Genomic DNA, 24,730 nt, shown 5'->3' on the forward strand with positions numbered 1-24,730 from the left:
TCTAAAAAGCTGCGAAACAACACCAGCCATCTTATTAAATGATTCAGTATAATAAATAAGCAAGCATACCTTCTGTAGACTGAATCACACATTATCACATAGATCTCTCTCTCTCTCTCTCTCTCTCTCACACACACACACACACACACATATCTATTTTTCAAATGTATGCAGGTGCTATTGTGATTGAATTCATAATATCTTTTTGTATTATATATTTTCTCAATCAACGATCGTTAATAGTACAACTTCTATCATTAGGGTTGCCAGGTCCCTCTTTGCCACTGGCGGGAGGTTTTTGGGGTGGAGCCTGAGGAGGGCGGGGTTTAGGAAGGGGTGGAACTTCAGTGCCATAGAGTCCAATTGCCAAAGCAGCCATTTTCTCCAGGTGAACTGATCTCTATCGGCTGGAGTTCAGTTGTAATAGCAGGAGATCTCCAGCTACTACCTGGAGGTTGACAACCCTACCTATCATGTGGGGGTCCACAAAAAAATTTGACGTTAAAAAGGGGCTCTCATCTTGGAATAGGTTGGGAACCACTGTTTTGCACCATAACGTCTACCTTTGCAGGAACTGAAGAGATACAGAGCCATGACCAGTGCCTTTGCTCCATGTTTTGGTCTCTAAAATGAGATTTTCTGCTGTTTTAGAAGAGAGCCAGAGCACACAATTAATTGTATGCTAAATCTCCAACTCCCAAGGAACACTAAAATTGTTCTCTTAGGTCTCAATTCAGATTAATTTTGTTAAAATAACTTATGTGGATGGTGTTAAATCTTATATTGTCTGCCAAAATACTAATAGCGCAGAATTGGAAATTTGTGGTAAACATGAACATTAAAAGTTGGATTGGCTAATAGCTAAAATTCCAAGATTAAGTGAAATTATTCATTAGAAAGATAGAAGGCAGTTAAAGACTTAATTTCTGACAACTTGAAAACACTTTCTTGCTTTTTGAAGCTAAAACTGAAATTGAATTTAAATGTGTTTTGCACTTTCTTTCAAAATGAGACCTGATCTAAATGTTTTAATTGCTGCGTTTTCATGTTCATGTTTTGGAATTGTTTAATGGGTTTCTATTTTACTTTTTTATTGTTTACTGTTGTATAAATATTTGCATAATTTGTAAAAAATACAAAATGGGGAGGGGGAGAGAGCCCGAGCAAACCCTGGCATGAACCTGGCATGAGCCAGAGGATCAGGCAAAGAGATGTTTGCTGTTATCCAATCTTTTCTTGTGGTAGTTAACAGATGGAGATAGATAATACAACATGTCCTTGGTTTGCATAATTAGCAAAGAATGACCATACTGTGCAAAGTATGTTATCCAAATGTGGGAACTTTAGTATGGCAACCCTACCCATGTTCTACTTCTTTGTAACATTTGCTTTATTTCTGTGTGTAAAGTGCAAAGATATCGTAAGTGAAGACTCTATCCCAATGAAACCAAACCCCAGGAGTGGTCTCCTTGGAACTTCTCATGGCTCAGGGAAATTGAGAGGGTATAACAATTGAGAATGCATTCTCAGTTCATGTTGTTCTGGTCTTTGTTTGCTCAAGAAGTACTCCTATTTTTATTCATTACTTTTCATAAAAATGGCTTTCTATACTGCAGGGAATGGCAGACCTGAGAAATAACTATCTATCTGAAGGAACCATGAATCTGGGGATTCTTTTGTGAAGGGGCGCCCTCAGAGCTTCCAGAAATCCTAATTAAACTTCCCTTACAACTGAGCTTTCAGCTTTTGAAACGTTGTTTAATGGCCAAAAGGCACTAATATTTCCTAGACCTGTAGTGCAATACGGGATAGAGCAATTTTCTTTGGACAAAAGTAACAGTGGTAATTAAATGGAAAACTTGGACATAAAAGCTGTATTCAGATATATTGTCTGATAGTTAATTTAAAGAGGGAAGACTTTCCAGTGTTGTAAATGTTGTACCGCAGTGGATCTTTTTTTCTTGCAAAGATATTTTCAAAGGATCTTGGCTAAACCAATTTATAACTACTAATTGGTTTTGATACCTGGCCACTGAAGATATTAAAAGAGTTATGAAAAGTAATTTTATGTTTAAGCATTAAGATTCTATCTTAATGCCATGTTCTAATTTTTTTTTACTTAAAAAGAACTAGTTTAATAAAAAAAGGTTTTCTTATGACCTTCTAACTATGTACAGTTAAAGTTTCTCTAACTTTCTCTAACTATATATTGTTACATTCTAATTACAGCCTGTACCCAACCACGCAGTTCTCAAACCTTAAGGGCACTTGCATTTACAGAAGATGGGATAGCAATTCCCCCTTCTGCTACAGCCCACAGGGGGGGGGGTGTCAGTGGGTCCTCGGGAACAACATAGGGAGCAAAGTGGGGGTTGGCAGCAGGAGGGGGAAGTTGCAGAAATTGCCATTCCCTTTTCCAAAAATGTAAGTACCCTTAAGTATTTGGAATATGCGGCTTGGTCTAAGTCTACATATCTACATATAATCAGGTAATCATACCGGCCAGTATCCAATATGATTTTGCAGTAATCTCTGTTCTTTTACTGGCTTCTGAAGGATCATGAAGCCAGTAGATGGGCCTGTGAGCTATAGATGGATTGATTGTGGCTTAAGGTGGGAGAGGACAAGGGAACACAAAACATAAGATATTGTGCTGGATCCAGACTAAAGTTTCCAACTGCAGAATGGGGCTTCCCTGCCTCCCTCCTCCCACTGCATCTCACCAGTCTCCACAAAGTGCTACTTCTGGGGCATATGGGACCCTGCAGAATGATATGGTGGAGGATTGCAGTCGGTACTGGGAATTGGTAGAAACTGCCATTTTACTCTGGATCCAACCCAATGTTTTCTGTTAATCTGGTAGGTATTATATATTCCCTTTCCTTTATCCCTTAGAAGCTCCTTGATCCATTGATCTTGAGCAGCGTGATTTTAAATCTAATGTTTGAGGGAAATGAGGACTGAAATAAATCTTGCCGCTGACAATGTAGCCTTGGGATCCCTGTCACTTAATAAAAAAGGCACTATGTCAGACACAGAGGCATTAGATTTATATGTTAAAAGGGGAAAGATATAACGTGATCGAAGTTCCTCATGAAAGGGGCATTCCAAAAGGGCATGAGCTAATGAATCAATAGAGCCAGAAGGGCAAGGACAGATCCTGTCTGGGTATGGTACATTCAAAATTCTGCCTTGCATAACCATAGAGGGGTTCGCATTCAGTCTAGCAGCATTATATACCGGACCTTCCCCCTCCCCAAAAATAACCCATCCAAGGGTCCTGAGTAAATTTAGCAGTCACTGGATAACAAAATCAAATTATCTTATGGATTAGTAACTGGTTAAAGCATGGGACGCAGAGAGTAACAAATACGGTGGATGGCAGAAAGGTGCGGCATCCATGAAAGATAGGGAAGGTACTGTTTAACATTCACACAAGTTCCGGAGTCAGGCACAGGGAGGCAGGGTAGACACATCAGCACAGAACATCAAATTATTCAGGATGGCGAAAATCATGCAACTGTGAAGAGCTTCAAAAGCCTCTCTACAGACTAGTGAATGTGAAGTTAAATGGCAGATTACAAAGAGGGGGCCATGTTACTCTGTTGCAGCCAGCACTTTAAAGACTGGGTCTGTTGCGTAAGCTTGTGTGTGTGTTTTTCCTTAAGTGCAGCCCAGTTTTCTTATACAAGGAAGTATTTCTTCACGCAACGCATGGTTAAGTTGTGGAACTCCTTGCCCCAGGATGTGGTGATGGCTGCCAACTTGGAAGGCTTTAAGAGGGGAGTGGACATGTTCATGGAGGAGAGGGGTATTCATGGCTACTAGTAAAAATGGGTACTAGTCATGATGCGTACCTATTCTCTCTAGGATCAGAGGAACATGCCTATTAAGTGCTTTGGAACACAGGCAGGACAATGCTGCTGCAGTTGTCTTGTTTGTGGGCTTCCTAGAGGCACCTGGTTGGGCCACTGTGTGAACAGACTGCTGGACTTGATGGACCTTGGTCTGATCCAGCATGGCCTTTCTTATATTCTTATGTTCTTAAGTAAATGAAGCAAAGGGGAGGAACTCAGAAGCATACCGACTCCCTCCATTTACATTTTTCAGACAGCCTCCTCCGAAAGGTTCCTTCCCTTAGGACTGTCTGGACCATCTCAGCAAGATCACAGGCTGGTCCCTTGATGGGACCAGTCCTTTGGAATGGCATGCCAGAGAGGGTGAGGAGTGCACCTTCTCTTCCAACATTTAGGGACACATGTAAAGCAGTCCTCTTCCAGAGAGCATTTGGTGGAGGGTGACTTTTTCCCAGTAGATTGGGCTGTGTGTGTGTGATGATCCTTTGTGTTTTAAACTCGTGTGTGTTTAAAGTCTTAATGAATGTTTTAAAATTGGTAAATTGTGTATTTTATGCTTTTTTTTTTAATTGGATTATTATTGCTACATGGTTTGCTGCCTTGAGTCCAAGGGGATAAAGTGGGATAGAAATGTTTTACATAAATAAATAAATTAGCCTCTTCTGCGCATAACTGATGCAAGAATCCAAAGAGCTGTACATGATGTTCCGTGAGGATGTTTCAGGCTCCTTTGCTGCTTGAAAGTTAGTGGACTGCTCTTGAAAGTTAGTGGACTGACCAGAGTGGGTTTTGAAATAGAGCAAAGGCTACAGACATGGACAGGCCTGCCAAGCCTCTGGTCATCATGGGGGATTTCCACTCTGAGCGCCTTTTGCCCATCACCACTCCAGGAGCTAGCAAAAGAAATATAAAAAATCTCAGTGGCGTCACAAGAGAGATGACACCACATCCGTGGAAAACCAAGAAGCAATGGTGGTAGATGGTAGTTTTACGATAGAGTTTCTAGCGATTCCTAGAGCTACTACTGTGACTTCCAGATTTTCCCTGGATGTAACATCATCACATTTGCAATGCCATCCCCCCATGTCTCCACCCCCAACCCTTCTACTGGTTACCAGGTAACCCTGGCAACCCTAGGAAAATTCGATATTTGCATACACAGCATTCTTTAGGATAGAGTTGCCAGGTCCCTCAAGGCCACTGGTGGGAGATAGGGGGCATAGGGATGCCAGATTCAGGTTGGGAAGTTCCTAGAGATTTGGGGGTGGAGCCTAGGGAGGACCGAGACCTCAGTGGGATACACTGCCATAGAGTCCACCCTCCAACGCATCCATTTTCTCCAGGGGAACTGATCTTTGTAGTCTGTTGTAATTCCAGGGGATCCCCAGGTCCCACCTGGAAGCTGGTGTCCCTACTTTGGGATCATTCTTTGAGTTTGTATTCCACATGGACCACATGAAACGAATACGATGAAAATGCTGACTACTTGCAAAAAAAGTCATCCTTTATAAGATTGCTCTAAAGCCTAGAGTGTTCACCAATCAGCCTCTAGTTTTGCATATAAGAAATAAACTTCTTTTTTCCTCCCTTCTTTAGATAAGATCCTGACACCAACATGGGAAAACAGAATAGCAAGCTACGCCCTGAAGTCATGCAAGATTTGCTAGAAAGCACAGACTTTACAGAACACGAGATCCAGGAATGGTACAAAGGTTTCCTGAGAGACTGTCCAAGTGGACATTTGTCCATGGAGGAGTTTAAGAAAATCTATGGGAACTTTTTTCCTTATGGGGACGCTTCTAAATTTGCTGAACACGTGTTCCGTACTTTTGACGCTAACGGTGATGGAACGATAGACTTCAGAGAATTTATCATAGCCTTGAGTGTGACGTCCCGAGGAAAACTGGAGCAAAAGCTGAAGTGGGCATTCAGCATGTATGACCTGGATGGAAATGGATACATCAGCAAGTCAGAAATGTTGGAAATAGTCCAGGTATATATCGCTTCAAAGAATCTCTATCTCCCACCCACCCCAATACAAATTGATTGGGTACTGGTTTTGTGAACAATGAATGAGCCATAAATCCTCCAGCATTCTTGGCCTCCCATATATTCTCTTGAATAGAAAAACATATAACATTAGAACCTGTCTAAAGTTTAACTACTGGTTGTAATGTAACAAAAAGCATTTCAACTTGCTTAGATCTCTGGGTGTGCTTCATTTCTTATCTTGTGCAGAGGGCTTCCTGGTTCTGATTTACCTCACCAAACTTATGAATGGTGAGGCTCTGCCAGCTAGGATTCTTATCTCTATGACCTGAGAACAGATCTTTATCTGCTTCCCAGCCAAGGGAACTCAACCCTAGTCCTGGGCAATAGGTCAAAAAACATGTTCTATTAATGGCACCCTGGCCATGCCCTTCATTGCTTATTGGGTAATATTGTACGCCGACGGTGGTATGTCCAAATGGGAGCTATGAAATAATCATAATCATCATCACAATAATTCTCAGCATGGCCAAATCTGTGGATACTTAAATCCAGGATGGGAGCCATGAACAGACAAGACAGATATTTCTTCAAACCTGAAAAAATTCCCAGGTTTGCAGAAAACTCTAAAATCTTTTAAAAAGGGGGGAGGAAGGGGGTTTAAAACTCCACAAAACAGTAAAAGCAGTGCCTTTGGTTTTAAGAAACAAATGCCTCCTCATTGTGGGCATTGCCAAAGCACATTTACACCCTTCTAAGTCCATTGACTTCAGTGGACTGACTTTGGTAAGCTTGCCAATTTACATGTGGTAGCTGGAGATCTCCTGGTGTCGCGGTTCGGGCCGTTAAGTGCCTACACTCTTAGAAAGGACCCCTTCCTGAGAAGAGATATGTTATCTTATTCAGCGAGACACCACTAGACCGGAATCAACGGTTCCTAGAAACTTGTTATTGCTCCTAGGACATCTCTTGAACACGCCAATAAATTTATAATAATGGACAAGAATAGAAGTATATAAAAAACACATTTATTTACATTATATAATATATGCTTTTTGGTTGCAAAGCCTTAAAATATCATATAAGGATATACATCATTAGTCTTAAACATGTTTATGTAGCAAGTAATCATTCACATTCTCTATGCCTCCATAAAGGAGTATCTTAGTCAGAATATACTCATAAAGTATCCTTAGTGCAATGCACCTTCATTCAGAATATAAGGTTACAGAAATCCTGTCAAAATATGGTTAATTCTTTGGAGAAAGATTTGGTTAGAAGCATCCTAACTTAAATCATTCAAAACATCATAACATTTCTGTACAGAAGACACACTATACCTTGCTGTGTCATCTGTGTCATCTGGAGTCCTTTAAGAGTCTAAGCTCTATGAGAACATATGAAGTTATCCCAGAGTATCTGTATTTGCTAAGTCTTGAATCCTTTAAAGACTTCTATTAATATTCTTAACTGATCATCATTAAGATCAGGCATTGTCTATGTAAATGCTATGCATGCTCTTTCTAGTTTTAGACAGCAATGCTGAATATATAAATACTATGTGTTAGCTTAAAGCTGTTTACAGTCTCTTTGACTGTGCCAATCTGTGTATGTGCATTGTGCATATCTCACAGAGTACAGAGAGTCTCCTTTCCCTTCTCTGGTCTCTTGCTCTGATGAGGTTCAGAAGTCCCTCTGTTAAGTAGAGGACGTTCTGACACAATCTCAGAGGTCTAGCCATTAGCCCTGTGTTCAGGATGCTTCTTAGCATTGGTAAGCCAAATAGGCTTAGTTTGTAAGAATCCATAAATCTGATGGACTCTGTGTTCCAATACATGGAAAAATCACTGCACTTAGATTCCCATTCAAAGAATAGGAATTCTAAGGGTCTCTATCCTCTTCTAGGAATAGAGCAGTCTCACAAGAAGTCTGTAAGTAAGATATGTTGAAATATCCAGATCTTGATACTTCAAGATATCTCTGAGAACTGCTGTCCACGCAAGGACAGAGTTTCAATGTTTTACATCTCAAGCCTTTTGAGATGGAGAAGTGTCATTCCAGACAGCTGCAGTCTGTCAGTCATAACACTTTAAAAGTGCTAGCTGTTCTGCAGCTGTATTTATGCTGTTTCTAGACCCATTAAAAGTGTTCCTTTATCCCCTCTTCCTTATCCTTCAAAAGGGTACCTTTATTCTCTCTTATCAGATACCAGGAGCTTAGTGGCATCTGCTCCTGTCCTCTGATATCTTATTGTCCAAATATGGACATCCTTCCCTTTCATTCCTCTGTGCCTAAAGTATAAATACTCATTTCTGAGTTACATGATCACGTTACATATTTAATTTCTATACCATCCTCTTCGTTAGGACTATACGCATTAAATGAGACTACTTAGAAATCTGTAGCACAACGTTTAACTATATAACTCATGAAACACAATTATAGCTGACATTGTCACTTGCAAAGTGTCATTTGTTTACATTTGGCTGCATAGCCTTCAGAAGGCAACAAAGCATATTACTCTTATCTTTGAGAGAACTTTAATGCCTCAGTAGCACAGTTTCAGCTATTGAGACCTTGAAAAGGCCTTTGAGATTCTGACATCTGGCAGCTGAGTCAGAAAGGTGACTTTACGCTGCCCCTTCAAGGGAAGGTGCTCAGCTTTGCCCCTTCAAGGACAAAGCCAGAGTAACTTTAGTAGTTAGCTTTGATAGAGCTAACCTTGAGAGTAGTCTGTCAGCCTTACACAGAGCTAGCCTGTCAGCATGACACAGACTTTCATTATACATTACACAAACCTCTGTATGTGTATGATGTGTTTAAGCTCTATATGGAATTAATTCTGCACATGTTCACAAAATACCATGATCATGTCAGAGACTGCTACACTGGGATTACAACTGATCTCCAGGCGACAGACATCAGTTCCCCTGGAGAAAATGGCCGCTTTGGAAGGTGGTCTCTATGGTCAGTCAGTCATTTATTGGTACGGCACATAACCAGACATACACACAAAAATTAGCATTTGTCTAAAATCCCATCAACATTAAAACCCAAAATCCTAACGATAAAATACACTGGAGAATATATACAATCCTAAAAGGACACTACTTTGTATATAGATAATAAGACAGGTCATCCCAAAAAAATTTCGCCTAATTTTGGACACAGCAGCACAAAATTTAGCAGTGTCAACAGAAACTGTTGGATTTTCATCTGAGAGCAGCTTCCTTGCCCTCTCCAACTCCGAATTATCTGAGAACCTGTTAATCCAAGACCGACTACATTTGCCACGAATCTCTTCATAGTAAGGGCAGCAGATGAGAATATGCTCCATGGTTTCTACATCCCCTACACCCCACTGGCATAATCTCTCTGAAATGGGGATTTTTTTACATCTGCCCTCTAAAAGTGATGAGGTGAAGGTAGAGCATTTGGCTTGCAAGAAGGCCCTTCTATCGCTATTTATTTCCAAAGCGAAAAGATATGCAGCAGGGGCAACAAGAAATCTGGATTTATCCGAGGCTAAGAAAATGGCTGCTTTGGAATGTGGACTCTCTGGCATTATAACCCATTGAAGTCCCTCCCATCCCCAAACCCCATCCTCCTCAGGCTCTATCCCCAAAATCTCCAAATATTTCCCAACCCAGAGCTGACAACCCCAACTTTGGTGACTTCAGTGGTCGTAGGAGTGTTAGGAGTGCACCAATACATTGCTTTCCTCTAAAAGCCAGGCATCATACTGGGCCTGGTCAGTTTAGGTTTTTGTCTGCTATGACATTGCTTAATCTATCCTTTGTCCCAGGAGCTGAAATCCCCTTCTCTATGTTACTTCACAACAACTCTGCAAAGTAGGTTAGGTTGGGAGCAAGCGACTGACCAGCGTCACCTAGTAGGGTTGCCAAGTTCCTCTTTGCCACTGGCGGGAGGTTTTTGGGGTGGAGCCTGAGGAGGGCAGGGTTTGGGGAGGGAAGGGACTTCAATGCCATAGAGTCCAATTGCCAAAGCAGCCATTTTCTCCAGGTGTACTGATCTCTATTGGCTGGAGATCAGTTGTAATAGCAGGAGATCTCCAGTTACTTCCTGGAGGTTGGCAACCCTAAACAGTGCAACTGCGTCTCAGGCCTCGTCATTGTTACTTTTCATGTTTTTTAAAAAACACTGGAAATGTGTGAAAGCAGTACTGGGAGAGAGGTACACTTTAATGGGGCAGAGGATGCCGTTCTTCGCCTCCGCTGCCAGTGCAGTCGAGGTGTTTGGCATCTACATGCATTCCATGTGGTTCACAAGGCTCAGATGGGCTGAACAAGCACACCTGAGAGCCACAAAGTAAAAACGAGTGTGGAATTCCTTACAAGGCATCAGCAGATATCACAGAAGCCTGGCTTGAGACTTCCAACTCTATGATTCTATAATCCCTCGTTTTATTTGTAGCTCCCAAAGCAGACAATTCGAACCAGCGTTCTGAAAATCCGGGGTGTGTGTGTGTTTTTAATGAAGAGGTGCTGTTTGCTCCAGCTGTCACTGCTAGTCAGCTTCTCTGACTTGTTCTCATGTTGAAGAGAGAGTTATAAGCTTAATGTTGAGTTTCATTACTTTTGACAGCCTGGGTCATATCTCCAGTGTTTCTTGGTGGAAGTGTATTGTGTCTGAATTTCCCACAGTAATGTCAGGCTCTGGAAGGGGACCAGAAGGGACCATCCATTCTTGCCCAGCAGGTTATGGCCTGAACCTTCCACCCACTACTGTATTGTTATAAACTCTGCAGTGTTTTGTTGCCTGACTGGGTATTTAAACATTGCACAGCAGCCATAAGTTGCTGAAACAACCATATGCTTCTGGAGAAGCACTATTACATCCTCTGAGTAAACAGACTCTAATACAGAGTACTCTGAGATTCCATTGTTTCAGCAACAGAGAAAGCTTCATGCGAGCCTCTGCCTGTTCATTTGGGGATACCCCTTCCATGGAAGGGATTGAAACTGCTTGTGGGGTAGGAAGTTCATTAGGATCTCTCCTGCACTCGAGAAAGATCACTGCTTTTGGGGTAGTAGAGTTTTGTTATGTTTAGGCATCTTCCCTGCAATAAGTAATGGATTGTTTTTCATTGCAGAATGTCGCTAATGGTTCTTTGTACCTCTCTGTCAGCAATTAATGCTGGCATTTGAGTTGTTCATCCCACACTATTTTCTGTAACTACTGGATGGCAGAGTAAAATGCGTTGCCATAATGTCAATAGCAGGAAGGGGAGAGAGAGAGAGAGACTTGATTACATTAAGCAAACATAAATATTTCATTAAACTAGCAAATGCCTTTCTGGATGCAGAACTGAGTGCTCTGTTTAAAGGTTAGGAGAGCTGAAAGCCGAGCTGAGCTCGTTAACAGAAATAACGTATCTGGAAATCTGGGGGAGCCGAATTGTCTGTTTACCGAAAACAAATCGAGAGGAGTTTCCACTACCGAGCTCTCTTTAGCGGTGTTTGTTTTCATGTGTAAATTTTTGCGTTTCCCCCAGTGGACCAAATGGTGGCCCCTGGACCACTCCAGGTTGGGGAAATGGAAGGGTCGATTGAAAACCCTTCTCCACGAGCACCACAGTCATAATCTGAACCAGGCATCACATGTGGGAAGTGAGAAAGCAAACCCACCACACACTTGTGGCCATTAGGACACGCAGTGAGGACCCCAGAACTAACCTATGTACTAATTTGTTGCATTGCATCTTCCAAACAGCAGCGATTAATTTGGAAGGCTGGAGGAGGGATGATGTGGTGGTGAGCAGTGGGGGGTAATTAATGGAGTTACATTTTTCGCAAAAGTATATGGGCATTACAGCGGTCACCAAATGTTGCATAACGCGGCCTTGAGTTTCCTGATATGGAAAAAGATGGAAAATACAAATATTTTAATAAACTAATAACAAAGTATTCTTGTATGGATGTTTTTACTCAAGCAAAACATCAGAGGACCTTCCAGGGAAGCAACAAGATCACCAAGGGCTTGCAGAGCCCTAATCTGCCCTCGTGTTTTAACTACAGCGAAATTTCAAAGTGAGGTTGGAAATTCTTACTTTGGCAAAATGAATGAAGAATTTCAAGAGCTAATTTTATAAGACTGAGAAATTTCTCATGGGGGTGCGGAGTATTCACATAGCCGTAGAATTAGGGGAAATTCTCTCAATTAAGTAAGAAGAACTAATACATGCAAATGTAAATGCTTGTAATCAGAGACTATCACCATTATGAAAATAATGATGTAAATGCACTTCCCAGAAAATTCTCAAAAGCAGAGCCAGATACACACAAAAACACACACACGCTAAAAAGTCTTTGTTTATTTTTTTAAATTTTATTTACCTCATTTATATTCCACTTTCCCCTGCAATGGAAACCCAAAGAAGCTTACAACATTCTCCCCTTCTCCATTTTATCTTCACAACAATCTTGTAAGGTTGGTTAGGTTGAGAATGTGTGACTGGCCCAAGGTCACCAAGCAAGCTTCCATGGCAGAGTGGGGATTTGAACCTGGGTCTTCCAGATCCTAGTCCAATACTCTAAACTACTACACTCACTGGCTTTCTTTACATTTCACTGAAACACTTAAAATTGATATAAACCCATACCTGAATGAAGTACCTGTGATAAATATGAACTCTATATAACAAGTCTCATAGTTTTACCAACAGCACCTCAACGTAAATCACAGTGCATTAAATAAAAAGTTCTGATTCAAATTCTAAATCAACTGAGCGCTCATTTATTTATGAATATGTGAGTTGATGTTCAGTACAGAAAACAAAATAAAATAACCAGAGTTTTTAAAAATACAGGGAAGAAGTAAGCAGTATGCCTGGAAAATCACCAAAACTAAATAAAAAGGTGTACCCATGCCTACATTAGTTTTATGTGGGGTCTAGGACTCTATGCCCTGACCTGGATGGCCCAGGCTAGCCAGATCTTGTCAGATATTGGAAGCTATGCAGGGTCAGCCCTGGTTAGGACTCGGATGGGAGATGTCTAAGGAAGTCCAGGGTTGCTATGCAGAGACAAGCAATGGCAAACCACCTTCTAGTCTCTTGCCTTGAAAGTCCTATGGGGTCTCCATAAGTTGGCTATGACTTGGCAGTGCTTTCCACCACCAGGAGTAACCCCCGCCTGCCTATATGTGCAGTGAAAGAAGCCAGCTGGTCACGGATAAACCTGAATTTAGTGCCAGTTTGCCTGCTAATTGTCACCCCAGGGTGGTTCAGAGAACATGTGGGTCACCCCAAAAACCGGTGGGCTCTGGATTCATGACAATTACAAATACTTTCTCATGTCCCACTTCTTAGGCAATCTACAAGATGGTTTCTTCAGTTATGAAGATGCCAGAAGATGAATCAACACCAGAGAAAAGAACAGAGAAAATCTTCCGTCAGATGGATACTAATCGAGATGGTAAATAATCTGTAGATGTGTTCTTTTTTACTTGCTTGCTTCTGGCTGTTCTGGTTTCGCAAACTCTGTAAAAGAGCTAATCTGACTGAGTAAATAGAGGGATGTCACAATGTGTAAACAGCAACCTGCCTCAAAGGACCTCTGAAATGCAGAGTATTTACACGAAGATGTAATAACATATCAGGACAAGTGATGCTTTATTGTTAGCTTTGCAAACTTGTAGCCTGACCTCTAACTCAGGCAGTTTGCTTTGTAGTTTAAGCCTGATCCATGGATTGGGGCTATGAAGGCACAATAGCACCCCATGCCAAGGAAGGGGAACAGATACCTGCTTCCTTCCTGGCTCTTCCAATCTTTTCTCAGCTCCCAAATCCAGTAGAGGGGACTCCTTCACTCATTGTCATGCAAAGCAGAGACAGATGTTGTTAAAATTATGGGAGAATGGTGAGCATCTGGGAGGCTAATTCAAGCAAGCATTTTCAAACTCAGTAGTGTTGTAATTCACATTCAGAAATGTATATAAATTTAAAGTATATGCCCATGTGAAGATGTATTTCCAAAAAAAATATTGTAGTTTTTGTGGTGCCTTGCTTGATTTGAAATACTATTTCCACATTGGGCTATATATTTTATCTCCAGTGCAACAGATCTGTACTGTGTGTTGGTGATGCTTTGTGGGAGTCCCATCTGCGAAAACAAAGGTTTCTGTGTACAAAGTGTACAAAGAGGGTCCTAAGACCCTCTGTCCACACACATCTTGCACCCAAGGGTGAACAAAAGGCCAGACTAATATGCTGATACTGTTTGCCAGTACTAAGGTTAAGGTGATAGTTTCAGTTATTTGCTTGGTAATAGAGAGATCCTTGCATACAGCAGTGGGCATGCCAGCCATTCTAGGGTGCCATGTCACAACCAGGAGGTTCTCTGTTCCAGCCACCGCTCAAGTCTTTTGGCCTGTTCTTTCCCCAACTACTACAATAAGCAGGATACTTAGAAAAAAAATGGGCAGAACCAGCTAGCTCATCTCCCAGTTTAAAGATATTGGGACAGAGAGTAAGGTGGGGAGTAAAATCTCTGGGTTTCAAGCTGTCAACTCTACCGTGTAGACATCAGTGAACTGGGGCCTTATTTGATCCAAATACTGATAGTATCGCAATTCGTTTTTTAAATGTTTTAATGGCAGCTAAGCATTGACATTAAATTTACTTAACTGAGTGGGATGTGGGGCGCTGTAGCCGAATGTCAAGATATCCTGAAGATGGTTACATTCAACCTGTAAATTCTTTTTTGTATTAAATAAAAAGCATTCCAAACTTTCAGATAATTAGAAGACTGTATAGCCAAAATGGTTATATTGAGAGGGACAATGGAAAATACATGAGGTTAGTGAGAAGCTTTTGCGCACATGAAAAATAGGCATGTGTGGAATGCTCATGCTAGGAGGTTTACATTCCCTTTTTCAATAAGAGCAGGGGAAAAACCCAAGTGGGGCAATCAGCAGTTAAAAGCCTGTGCTCAGTGCATATACTGTGTCTGTTTTAGAGTGCTAAAACCAACCTATTTATTTTTTAGGAAAACTTTCTCTGGAAGAGTTTATCCGGGGAGCCAAGAGTGATCCATCCATCGTCCGTCTCCTTCAATGTGATCCCAGCAGTGCTGGGCAATTCTAAAGCAGTTGCTTGGATTATTTCATGTCTCTGTTTTCATTTCTTTTCTCTTTTTGCCAAACAACATTTATGGTGGTGTTGCCTCTGTATGGCCAACTATGCCTTCTTTTGTGGCATCTTTAGCTTTCGTTGTGGCAGATCCATTAGGAGTACTACACACTCTCTGCGATTCGTCCTGGTTACAGAGAGTGCCGTTTGCACCACCCATGTCAATTATGAAATTGCTGCAAAATTCCATGGCCTGACCCAGGAGTAAACCCCATTTCGTTTAAAGGGACTCACTTCCTAGCATGCTTCGGACCAAAGCCTTAAGTTTTGTTTCGTTGTCAAATCCAAGCTTTAAAAAAAAGGAATAGGCGAGGGACGTGAGACCTGCTCCAAAGCTGTATATGGTTCTGAGGCGCATGTGGAACAAAGTGGAAGAAATGTCCACTATGTTCACTTCAATACTGAAGGATACTGATGAAAATCCCCAGACATTGTAGTGAACAAAGAAGCTCAGTTCGTGTGGAGCTTCGTTTGTGCACCAGTCATACTAGATCAGAGCACATGCTTGCATTACAATCAGACCCTGGATAAATTATGTTCGTACCCAACATTATTTCGCTGTGTGCCACTAGAAGTACACTGCAATGATTCTCCGGTAGATTCTTGCCTATCTCTAATACAGTTACCCTCAGCCGTTGCTTAGGGGTAGACCTGCAACTGTTTAGATCTCAGTGCAGCCCCTGAATGCCATTGTGAAGCAGCAATTAAAGGGTGAACAAAACATGCATAAGCCCTAAGAAATCCTCCACAATCAGTGCTTGGGGGGTGTCTAAAATGTGTTGTTCTGATAAAGAATTCACCCAGCCCTTTGGAATAATATCCACAGTCTATGGGACCGTTGGCATGGCGGGTACAATTTTCACTCCTCAAAGATGTGGATCGTTATATAGGATGGGACCATTTAGTAGTGATTGGCAATGGCTACTAGCCAGCCAGGACCCGTCATTTTCACGGCTAACACGCTTCATCCATCTGTGATACCATCATAACACAGCTCACTGCTCCTGTAAGGTGAACAGAGGAGGAAAAGATTGTGCAGATGCCTTGAGCAGGGGATGCAACTGATCTTCCTAAAACAGAGTATCCATTTGGGAATGGGGAGGATGGGAGAGAGTGTCCCATAGAAGCCTAAGTCCTGTTACCGCATTGGATAAGGAAAGGCAATTGTGTCTCTTGGGAGTATGGGTTAAGGAAATCATACATAAAGGTAGGGCATGTTTTAATGAGGGACCGCCAGGCTGACGACAGCAGAGCATGTTCTACAGCTCGAAGCCCACTCTTCTAGAAGAGAGTGACAAGGAAATGATGGGATTATGTGGATGAATGACAGAAAAATGCTTTGGGAAGGTGTTGTTTTTTTCTCTCCTGCATCATTAGATTTAAAAAAAAATGGTTAAGAAGAATCAGGAATATTCACATGTTAGAGCAGCAAATATATGCTTTCTAAATACATGGCCTGCGAAGTTAATGTAAAGGCGAGTAGCGGGTTGCAGTAGGGAATTGGCACAAAAGATGAAGATGCTTGGCCCTTCCTAGTGCCTGCCAGTTCTCCCCTACAAGTGCCCCTCAGGTCTTTTCCCCCAAAATTGGGCTGCTTCTGGTCTCATAGTTTGGCTGAGAGAAAAACAGTGGGGGAAAGACCAGAAGGGCATTTGCATTGGAGACTTAGCAGGCCAAGAAGAGCTAAGCACTTATTAATTGCCTCCTACAAATTTTCTCACTCATTGCATTAGATTTTCAAGAGGAACATAGGTCTTGGAGGCCAGAGTTTGTGGTTTGGTTTGTAAGCGATGCTGAGAGTGGAAGAGAAGCAGAGAGGGCCAAATAAATAAATAAATCATTCAGCTCTTGCACTTCCAATGTTGCACCAATGTAAGCAGTTGACACTGAAGCAAGCATGTCAGTTTGAACTTAACTTGGTGTGTCCATCTTAAAGGAGGAAAGCTCACATGAGGTGATTTTTCTTCCCTGTTTTCATGTAGCAATGTGGTTTTGTAACAGTGATTCATTTTCCTCCTGCCATGTTAGAGGTTAGAGTCAGGGCTGCTTCAAGGTACCTCTCGGGCTGGCTTCTCTGGCGATAATGGTGGCTGATCCAAGCCACATCCCTGCGGCATTACTATAGCCACTTGGCTGGACCCAGTCTGTGGTGGCATGGATCTAGGAAGTGACATCTGTCACATCTGTCACTTCCTGTGCTATCATAAGAGGAGTCCCTGTGATGTTTCAGCACCCTCCTCACTGTGTCCCCCCATCCCTGCCCCCCCAAGCCCTTTCTTGGATAGTGCAGTCAGAGAACTGGCCCCTGAACACAGTTTCTTGTAATCTCACCATGTGGTTATATTTTCACAATACTATTTGAGTCCCATCTTGAAAGTGAATCAACCATGAAATGATCTTCACACTGAATTTTTCATGCTGTATTTTGGTCCGCAGGGATTTTTTTCTTTTTACCGTGGGGGTGGGGGGGGGGCAGGAAGGGGAACACTACGATCAAGTACTGGTTTAGATGTAAAATTGTAGAATTCGTACTTCAGTATAGCTTGTAAACCTGTACTGAAACATAAAAATGGTACCATTTGTGATATATTTATACATACACACATATATATTAAATATTTTTAAAAATATACCCAAAAAAGCTATAGGAGAAAGATGTTGAATGTTTTATCCTTTTGCCTCTAGGCAACTTTTTAAATCTTTTAAAAAAATGTCCTGCTAGAGCTAAGATAGTTGTATGGGCAAGACTGGAGTAAAAAAAAAAATTGGCACAACTTGAGTCTCACAAACATGAATTTTTCTATTTCTTTAGGAGAGTTTCTGCCAGGAGAATTTAGATCCAGTGTTAAGGAATAAGCTGGTGGGAAGTGGGGCTGTTTGCATGCTGAAACATACCCATGTCTGCACTGGTACTACATGTGAGCACTACTTGGATAGGAATTCCACTCTCTCATTCAGAAGGACCTCCAAGGTTAGATTAGGGCTCACGTTTATATAAGAACATAAGAAAATCCATGCTGGATCAGACCAAGGCCTATCAGGTCCAGCAGTCTACTCACACAGTGGCCAACCAGGTGCCTCTAGGAAGCCCCCAAAGAAGATGACCGCAGGAGCATTATCTTGCCTGTGTTTCACAGCACCTACCATAATAGGCATGCTCCTCTGATCCTAGAGAGATCAGGAGGAAAGAAGGAAGTTGTAACATGTCACATCCTGCAGCCATTTGGGGGGATTTAATAAGCTTTAGGGCTAGGGTAGATGTGCAGATGGTAGTGTCTGTTTCTCCTTTAAGCTGCAATTTTAAGAATACTTTCCTGGGAGTAAGCCCCGCTGAATAAAATGGAGCTGCTTAAGAGCACTTTCTTAGAGTATTGCATTTGCTTAGCTAGGAAAAGTAACCAGAGAACCCAGAGGGATGTGCCCTTCCTCCTGGATGTCATCCCGTTGATGATAGTAGGGAGCTTCTCCACAAGATGAAAAGCCCTACTCTTGGATATATTTGAGAGCAGATGGTGAAACAGCCGGGCATTTTAAGAGCATTTGTTTTGGCTAGCTTTTTATGCCTCATACAGCCCATTCCTGAGGATTTGGTTGAAAGTGCTCTGGAGACAGTGTGGCCCTGCTGCCAGCGTAAGTGCCCTCTTATCATGGAATAAGAGGCACGCTGGCAGTGGGGGCACGTCCGTCGGCACTTGGGTGCTGCAGAGCTGCACAGTGCTCCTCCGACGCCGCAGCTTTTCTAGGACCTAAATCCCAGAAGAGATGCGGTGCCAGCATGGGGGGGGGGGGGCGTTCCCAGGGGCAGAGCTGACTAGTCAGCTTCCTAGGCCCCTCCAGCTTGGCAACGCCCCCTCCAGCAACAGCATTGCTGGGCCAGGTTTTTGTTGGCGCAGCATAGTTGTTTTCAATTGGTCTCCCCCCCCCCCATTTTTTATTTTTGTTTTAAAGGCCTTTTTAGCCTTGCAGCGGCCAGGAAGCCTCTTTGGAGCCACTGCAAGGCTCAGGAATGAGCTGTCAGTATCCACAAGACTGTTATTGACACACATAAAATAGGCACACAGTCCTTTTTAAGTGAAGGTATTGCTGCCTTTCGCAACGGCCACTCAGTGTGTAGAAATGCTGACCTGGGCAGAAATATAGGAGCACTGGAGGAATAATTATTTATGATCTGAAATACATTAGGCAGGGTGAGCCATCTTTCCTTTGCTTAAATGGTACCCCTGTTTCTTCCACCTATATTCAGGTCAGCACAGTGTCAAAATGACTTATTAGTTCTCGAGCCGAGGATCTGCAGAACTAGAACTGCTCCTTCAGAAAAGAGGCTGAGTGATAGTTTACAAGTGGCCTTGCAGAGGCAAAGTCCAGGTGATCCTTAACGTGGCACACCCTGATGAGAATAGTGTTGTGCTGAAATAATATGACATATGACTATGATGACAGGCTGCAGCTAGAGAATGAAGGGTAGAGGACTTAAGCAGGTGGTTTCATTAGATGGTGACCAGCTGGTAGTGACTTTATAAATGTAGATAGAACAATGTATCTTCCTTCATCTCTGGAGGAACTGAATCCCAAAAGAAATGCCCCAATACAACTTTTGTTCATCGTAAGAATTTCGATGTAGTTCAGCACTCTGGTTCTCCAAGTGGTCTGCACAGTATGAACATGCAGAGAAAGTGTCCGTGTGTATGCCTCCTCCCTGTGATGACAACGTTTGTAAAATAGTGTTGCTGATCATGGGGAGGGGATGTATCCATGGACACTTCCCCCACACTCACACCATGCAGGCCACTTAGCGAACATGTGGCGACAGGGTGGAGCCAGCACACTCATGGTTTCTCCCTCCCCATCCAGTCAGTCCATGTGTGGACAGGTTATCTGTACAGGGCTCATGTTGACTCATTATGCAGCACCAACTAGGGTTGCCAACCTCCAGGTGGTGGCTGGAGATCTCCCGCTATTACAACTGATCTCCAGCTGATAGAGATCAGTTCACCGGGAGAACATGGCCACTTTGGTAATTGGACTCTATGGCATTGAAGTCCCTCCCTTCTCCAAACCACGCCCTCCTCAGGATTCACCCCAAAAATCTCCAGGTATTTCTCAACCCGGAGCTGGCAACCCTAGCACCAAATCATAACACATTCTAATAGATGATGTCGGTGTGTGTGGATATACAGGTATGTTGTTCACCACTGTAAATACCTTTGCAAAACTCTCCACATAACCTTGGACCTTGGTAGGCCGCACCAAGCACATAAGTGCTGTGGATTTTGTCAATGTCTTTCTGATGGAATTTCCCAAAAAAATAATAATGTATATGCTACCCACATTATTAGCCTGTGGGCTTCTCAGTGACCTGGACCATTCTTCTTTATGGAAGAAGAAGCTGTTGAAGTTCAGGTCACAAGGAAACGTAAGATAAGAATCATTTAAAATCATTAATTTCAATCTTATACAAACAAGGCAGGCTTTGAGGTAAAAAGTGAACTTCCTAGACTTCTAGACCTTCCCTTGAAATCAAACAAGACATTCAGAGTAGGTTTCTCCCATGCTGCTTTCTTAAAAGCAGCGTTTAGATATGTATTTCAACCTTTTGAAATTTTGCCTTTTGTTTAAGCAGCTGTGTTCACTCATTTGCTGTAATGCTTGCAGAATCTTTTGGCCCACATCTTACTTCACGGAATTTGGGAACACTGTGTGTGGTTCCTCCTCAGTTTCTTTAAAGACAGAAGAATAAAGTCTTACATTAATATTTGAAAATAGGGGCTATTGGGATGTAAAACTGAGGGGGGGCGAGTCTGAAAACAGCTGCACAGGAAGAAATCAGTGGAGGCTTTCCATGTGTATATTGAAGTCTCGCAGTCTAATCTTTTACATGTTTCCTCAGAAGTAAGCCCACAGAGTTCAGTGTGTTGCTCCCAAGTAAGTGTGCTTTGTATCAGCACTGGTGATGGATCAAAGCAGATGGGACCGCGTTCTTATTTGGGGGAGAGCATAGGGTTGGATTCAATAAGTCCTTTTTGCTTAGTGTGGAGTCATCTTCCGAGGCATCAAGGCTCCTCCTGAGGGAGCTAGGCTGAGTTGAAAGCAGGTGTTTGATCCAGTCCATAATATTGAAGGGCTAGAAAGTCAAGCAGATCTGGGTTTGCCTCTCTGTATTTAAAAAGTAAATACAGCCACTTTTATAATCACCAAGTGGAAGAAACACAATTGGACTATAGTAGTAAACATAACGGAGGGGCTTTCTCCTTGATCCAGGTGGGCAACGCTCTCTTTTGCGTACACCTTTGCACTGGGTTTGTTCTGCTCACTGGGACCTTTCGGAACTGCTGTTGTACATTTCCTATTCAGATTCAGATTATGGCCATCGGGCCAGGGAGGGTTCCACCCCCCTTTCTGTCTATGCCATTCTCCTGATACAAATCACAATGCCTGAACTGTCTAGCCTTAGTGCTTGTAAATTAGAAGGGCAATTCATTTCAGGGGAAAGTGCAGGAGGAAATAACCCTTTCCCCTAGTGCTAGGGTTGCCAGGTGCCACTTCACCACCGGCAAGAGGTTTTTGGGGCAGAGCCTGAGGAGTGCAGGGTTTGGGGAGGGGAGGGACTTCAATGCCATAGAGTCCAATGGCCAAAATGGCCATTTTCTCCAGGTGTACTGATCTCTATCGGCTGGAGAACAGTTGGAATAGCGGGAGATCTCCAGCTAGTACCTGGGGGTTGGCAACTCCACCTAGTGCCCTGGCTTCTCTAAATGAGGTGGGGGCTGCCAAGTGATTTTCAGTGGATTCTTCTAGTTATGCAATTGTGGATCTGCCGGTGTCTCATCACCTTTGGCCTCCCCGTGGTAAAAAGCACAATTGTGAGTTACACAAACCTCTTCTCGCACTGAAATGTTCAGTGAGTTTTATTTGTAAAGAGGAAAAACAAAACGTTGCTTTCCTAGGCCATGGTATCCACCCCCCCTTTATAAGTTGGTGTTTGATTAGCTTTGTGGCAGAATTCTAGGTGTTGAGATGAAGTAAACTGAGGCAGGCACTTGGGTTAGAAAGCAGAAGCTGTGCTAGGAAAGGTTCGTAAATGCCTTCCCAAGACAAGTAGGAAATGAGAAACACAGGAAGGAAGCATGGCTGGATCTTGACTATGCAAGCCATTCCACAAACATTACCAGCCCTTGGCGTTTTAGTCGCTTGCTTTCCTACCTCTTAATCAACTATGGCACATTAGCAGCTTGAAAGAAAACAAAAGTGTGTTAGAAAAGCATCTCTGGTTTTCACGTACCATAAAGCACAGCTATTTACAAGTAGGTTGTTTCTCCAACTCTTTCTTGGAAGGAAGAGTAGAAGAAAAGTTCATAAAGGTAAAGGTGCAGGCACTGGGTCATTACTGACCCATGGAGTGACGTCACATCACTATGTTTACTAGGCAGACTATGTTTACAGGGTAGGGTTGCCAGGTCCCTCTTCACCAGCAGGAGGTTTTTGGGGCGGAGCCTGAGGAAGGTGGGGTTTGGGGAGGGACTTCAATGCTATAGAGTCCAATTGCCAAAGCGGCCATGTTCTCCAGGTGAACTGATCTCTATCGGCTGGAGATCAGTTGTAATAGCAGCTAGTACCTGGAGGTTGGCAACCCTATTACAGGGTGGTTTGCCATTGCCTTCCCCAGTCGTCTACACTTTACCCCCAGCAAGTTGGGTACTCATTTTACTGACCTCAGAAGGATGGAAGACTGAGACAACCTTGAGGTGGCTACCTGAAACCAATTTCCGTTGGGATCGAACTCAGGTCATGAGCAGAGCATCAATGGTTGTACTGCAGCTTACCACTCTGTGCCATGGGGCTCCTTAAAAGTTCATAGGGTTCATAATGTTCATAAAACGTTCATAAAAGTTCATAGCTCATACTGTGCCACTATGAATTGGATCCAATCACCTTTTCAGCTGGTGAAAAAGGGAAGAGACAGTCCCTTGACCATCAAAGCGCTTTGCTGGGGATCATGGGACCTGCATGGACAAAAGGTGTGTGCAGTTGGGACTGGAGTAAGAAGATGGGACACTGGGCAAGATGGAGTGAAAAGGCTGTATCCAGTCCTTTCTGAAGATCTGCTTTCCTGCATGTTACAACGTGTGAGCCCATTCCAGTGAGGAGGGGATTCTGTGTCCTTATCTCTGGCTTGATGAACAGCTATGTTTGAAAAATGGGGTACAATGGACATCATTCCTAGCTCGATCTAACAACCAGTGCTGCACATACGTAGATGGAAAATTGGTGACCTAGGATTGGTTCTAAATGGTCATCCCTTCCTCAAACCGCTCACCTGCTTCAGCACAATTTGGTTTGGCTTGGTTTACTGAGTCTATGCAGTTTGCATCCATAGCTGCCATGTGCATGTATAGTTGAATTAGAGCACATGTTGCTAGAACATCCAAACTGCATCTTTGCAATCAAAATATTTGCTTTTTTTTGGCCATCAAGTCACAGCTGACTTATGGCGACCCCATAGGGCTTTTTCAAGGCGTTCAGAGGTAGCCATTGTCTGCCTCCACGTCAGGACCCTGGTCTTCCTTGGAAGTCATCCATCCAAATACTAGCCAGGGCTGACCCTGCTTAGCTTCTGGGGTCTGATGAGATCAGGCTAGCCTGGGGCTGTCTTGGTCAGGACCCACAACTGAATGTGACATTTTCATTTAACAAACTATCTCCTTAGCGTGCAGGTCTTAATGCTTGTGCTTCAGTACAGCAATTGGTTCTACCGAAGCAGGTGAATTTAATGTGGATCCAGGCAAAATGTTTTGCTTCCAGTGAACAATGACTTTTATAATCACCAAGTGGAAGAAACACAATTGGACTATAGTAGTAAACATCACGGAGGGGCTTTCTCCTTGATCCAGGTGGGCCACGCTCTCTTTTGTGTACACCTTTGCACTGGGTTTGTTCTGCTCACTGGGACCTTTCTGAACTGCTGTTGTACATTTCCTATATAGACTCTTATGGCCAATTTGCATGGAGAAATTAATATGAAACATACAGTGTAGATAGCAATGTGTGATTTCGGTAAAAACACAAACGTAGGATTGTCATATTTTGCAATCTCCATGTGAGTTTTGACATTACTTCATGGTCAAAAGTATATCCAGAGTAATACCATTAATAGGATAATGAACTAGAGGAACCACTGATCTGATTCAGTAAAGTTATGATTAAGGGTGTTCCAGCAGATGGTGGGTTGAAAAAAAGTGTTTTACCGCTTACCAGCACCTTCTTTGGGCTATTTCATTACTTTCTGTTCAGGGTTCTCTTCCTAGCCTGAAAGCTCCTGGAATTCTCATTCTCAAATGGAAGTAATTCCTGTTAAAAAAATACTAAGTGGTAGTCTGGTGAGATCAGGTTGTGAATAAAATGTGAACATAAGAGACGTTCTTCTGCACAGCACTTCAATATCAATACATCTCCAACATCAATACATCTCCATCAATGGCTATCTCAGAGAAAAATAATACATTTGTCCCCACATTTAAAGAGTGAAGGGAAAGGCTGTTCTTATCTCTACAGTCCAGTATTGTGAGCTGAGGACAGAGGCCCAAATGCTCGAGCTGACCATATTCCTTCTTGTCTCCTCCTGCATTGGTTCTACTGTCATTCCAGTCATGCTCCTTTTTCACTTGTAAAACATAACTACATTGACATTTTGAACCTCAGTAACCTGATGCATTGCAGAACGGATCGATTCATATTC

The 24,730-nt window shown here is 42.7% G+C and overlaps 1 protein-coding gene across 2 annotated transcripts in view; it reads left to right on the plus strand.

The window, feature by feature from the left end:
* Positions 1–15,260, plus strand: part of NCALD (neurocalcin delta) — a 219,685-nt gene extending 204,425 nt beyond the window's left edge. For both annotated transcript variants that reach the window (XM_056854613.1, XM_056854612.1), the window contains exons 2-4: positions 5,454–5,850; positions 13,177–13,282; positions 14,855–15,260. In XM_056854613.1, coding sequence (XP_056710591.1) covers positions 5,473–5,850; positions 13,177–13,282; positions 14,855–14,952 — 582 coding nt within the window. In that variant the 5' untranslated portion in view covers positions 5,454–5,472 and the 3' untranslated portion in view covers positions 14,953–15,260. The remainder of the gene's footprint in view (positions 1–5,453; positions 5,851–13,176; positions 13,283–14,854) is intronic.
* The last annotated feature ends 9,470 nt before the right edge of the window (positions 15,261–24,730 follow it).

Source organism: Euleptes europaea, chromosome 8 (genome assembly GCF_029931775.1).
Source record: "Euleptes europaea isolate rEulEur1 chromosome 8, rEulEur1.hap1, whole genome shotgun sequence".
NCBI classification, from domain to species: domain Eukaryota; kingdom Metazoa; phylum Chordata; class Lepidosauria; order Squamata; family Sphaerodactylidae; genus Euleptes; species Euleptes europaea.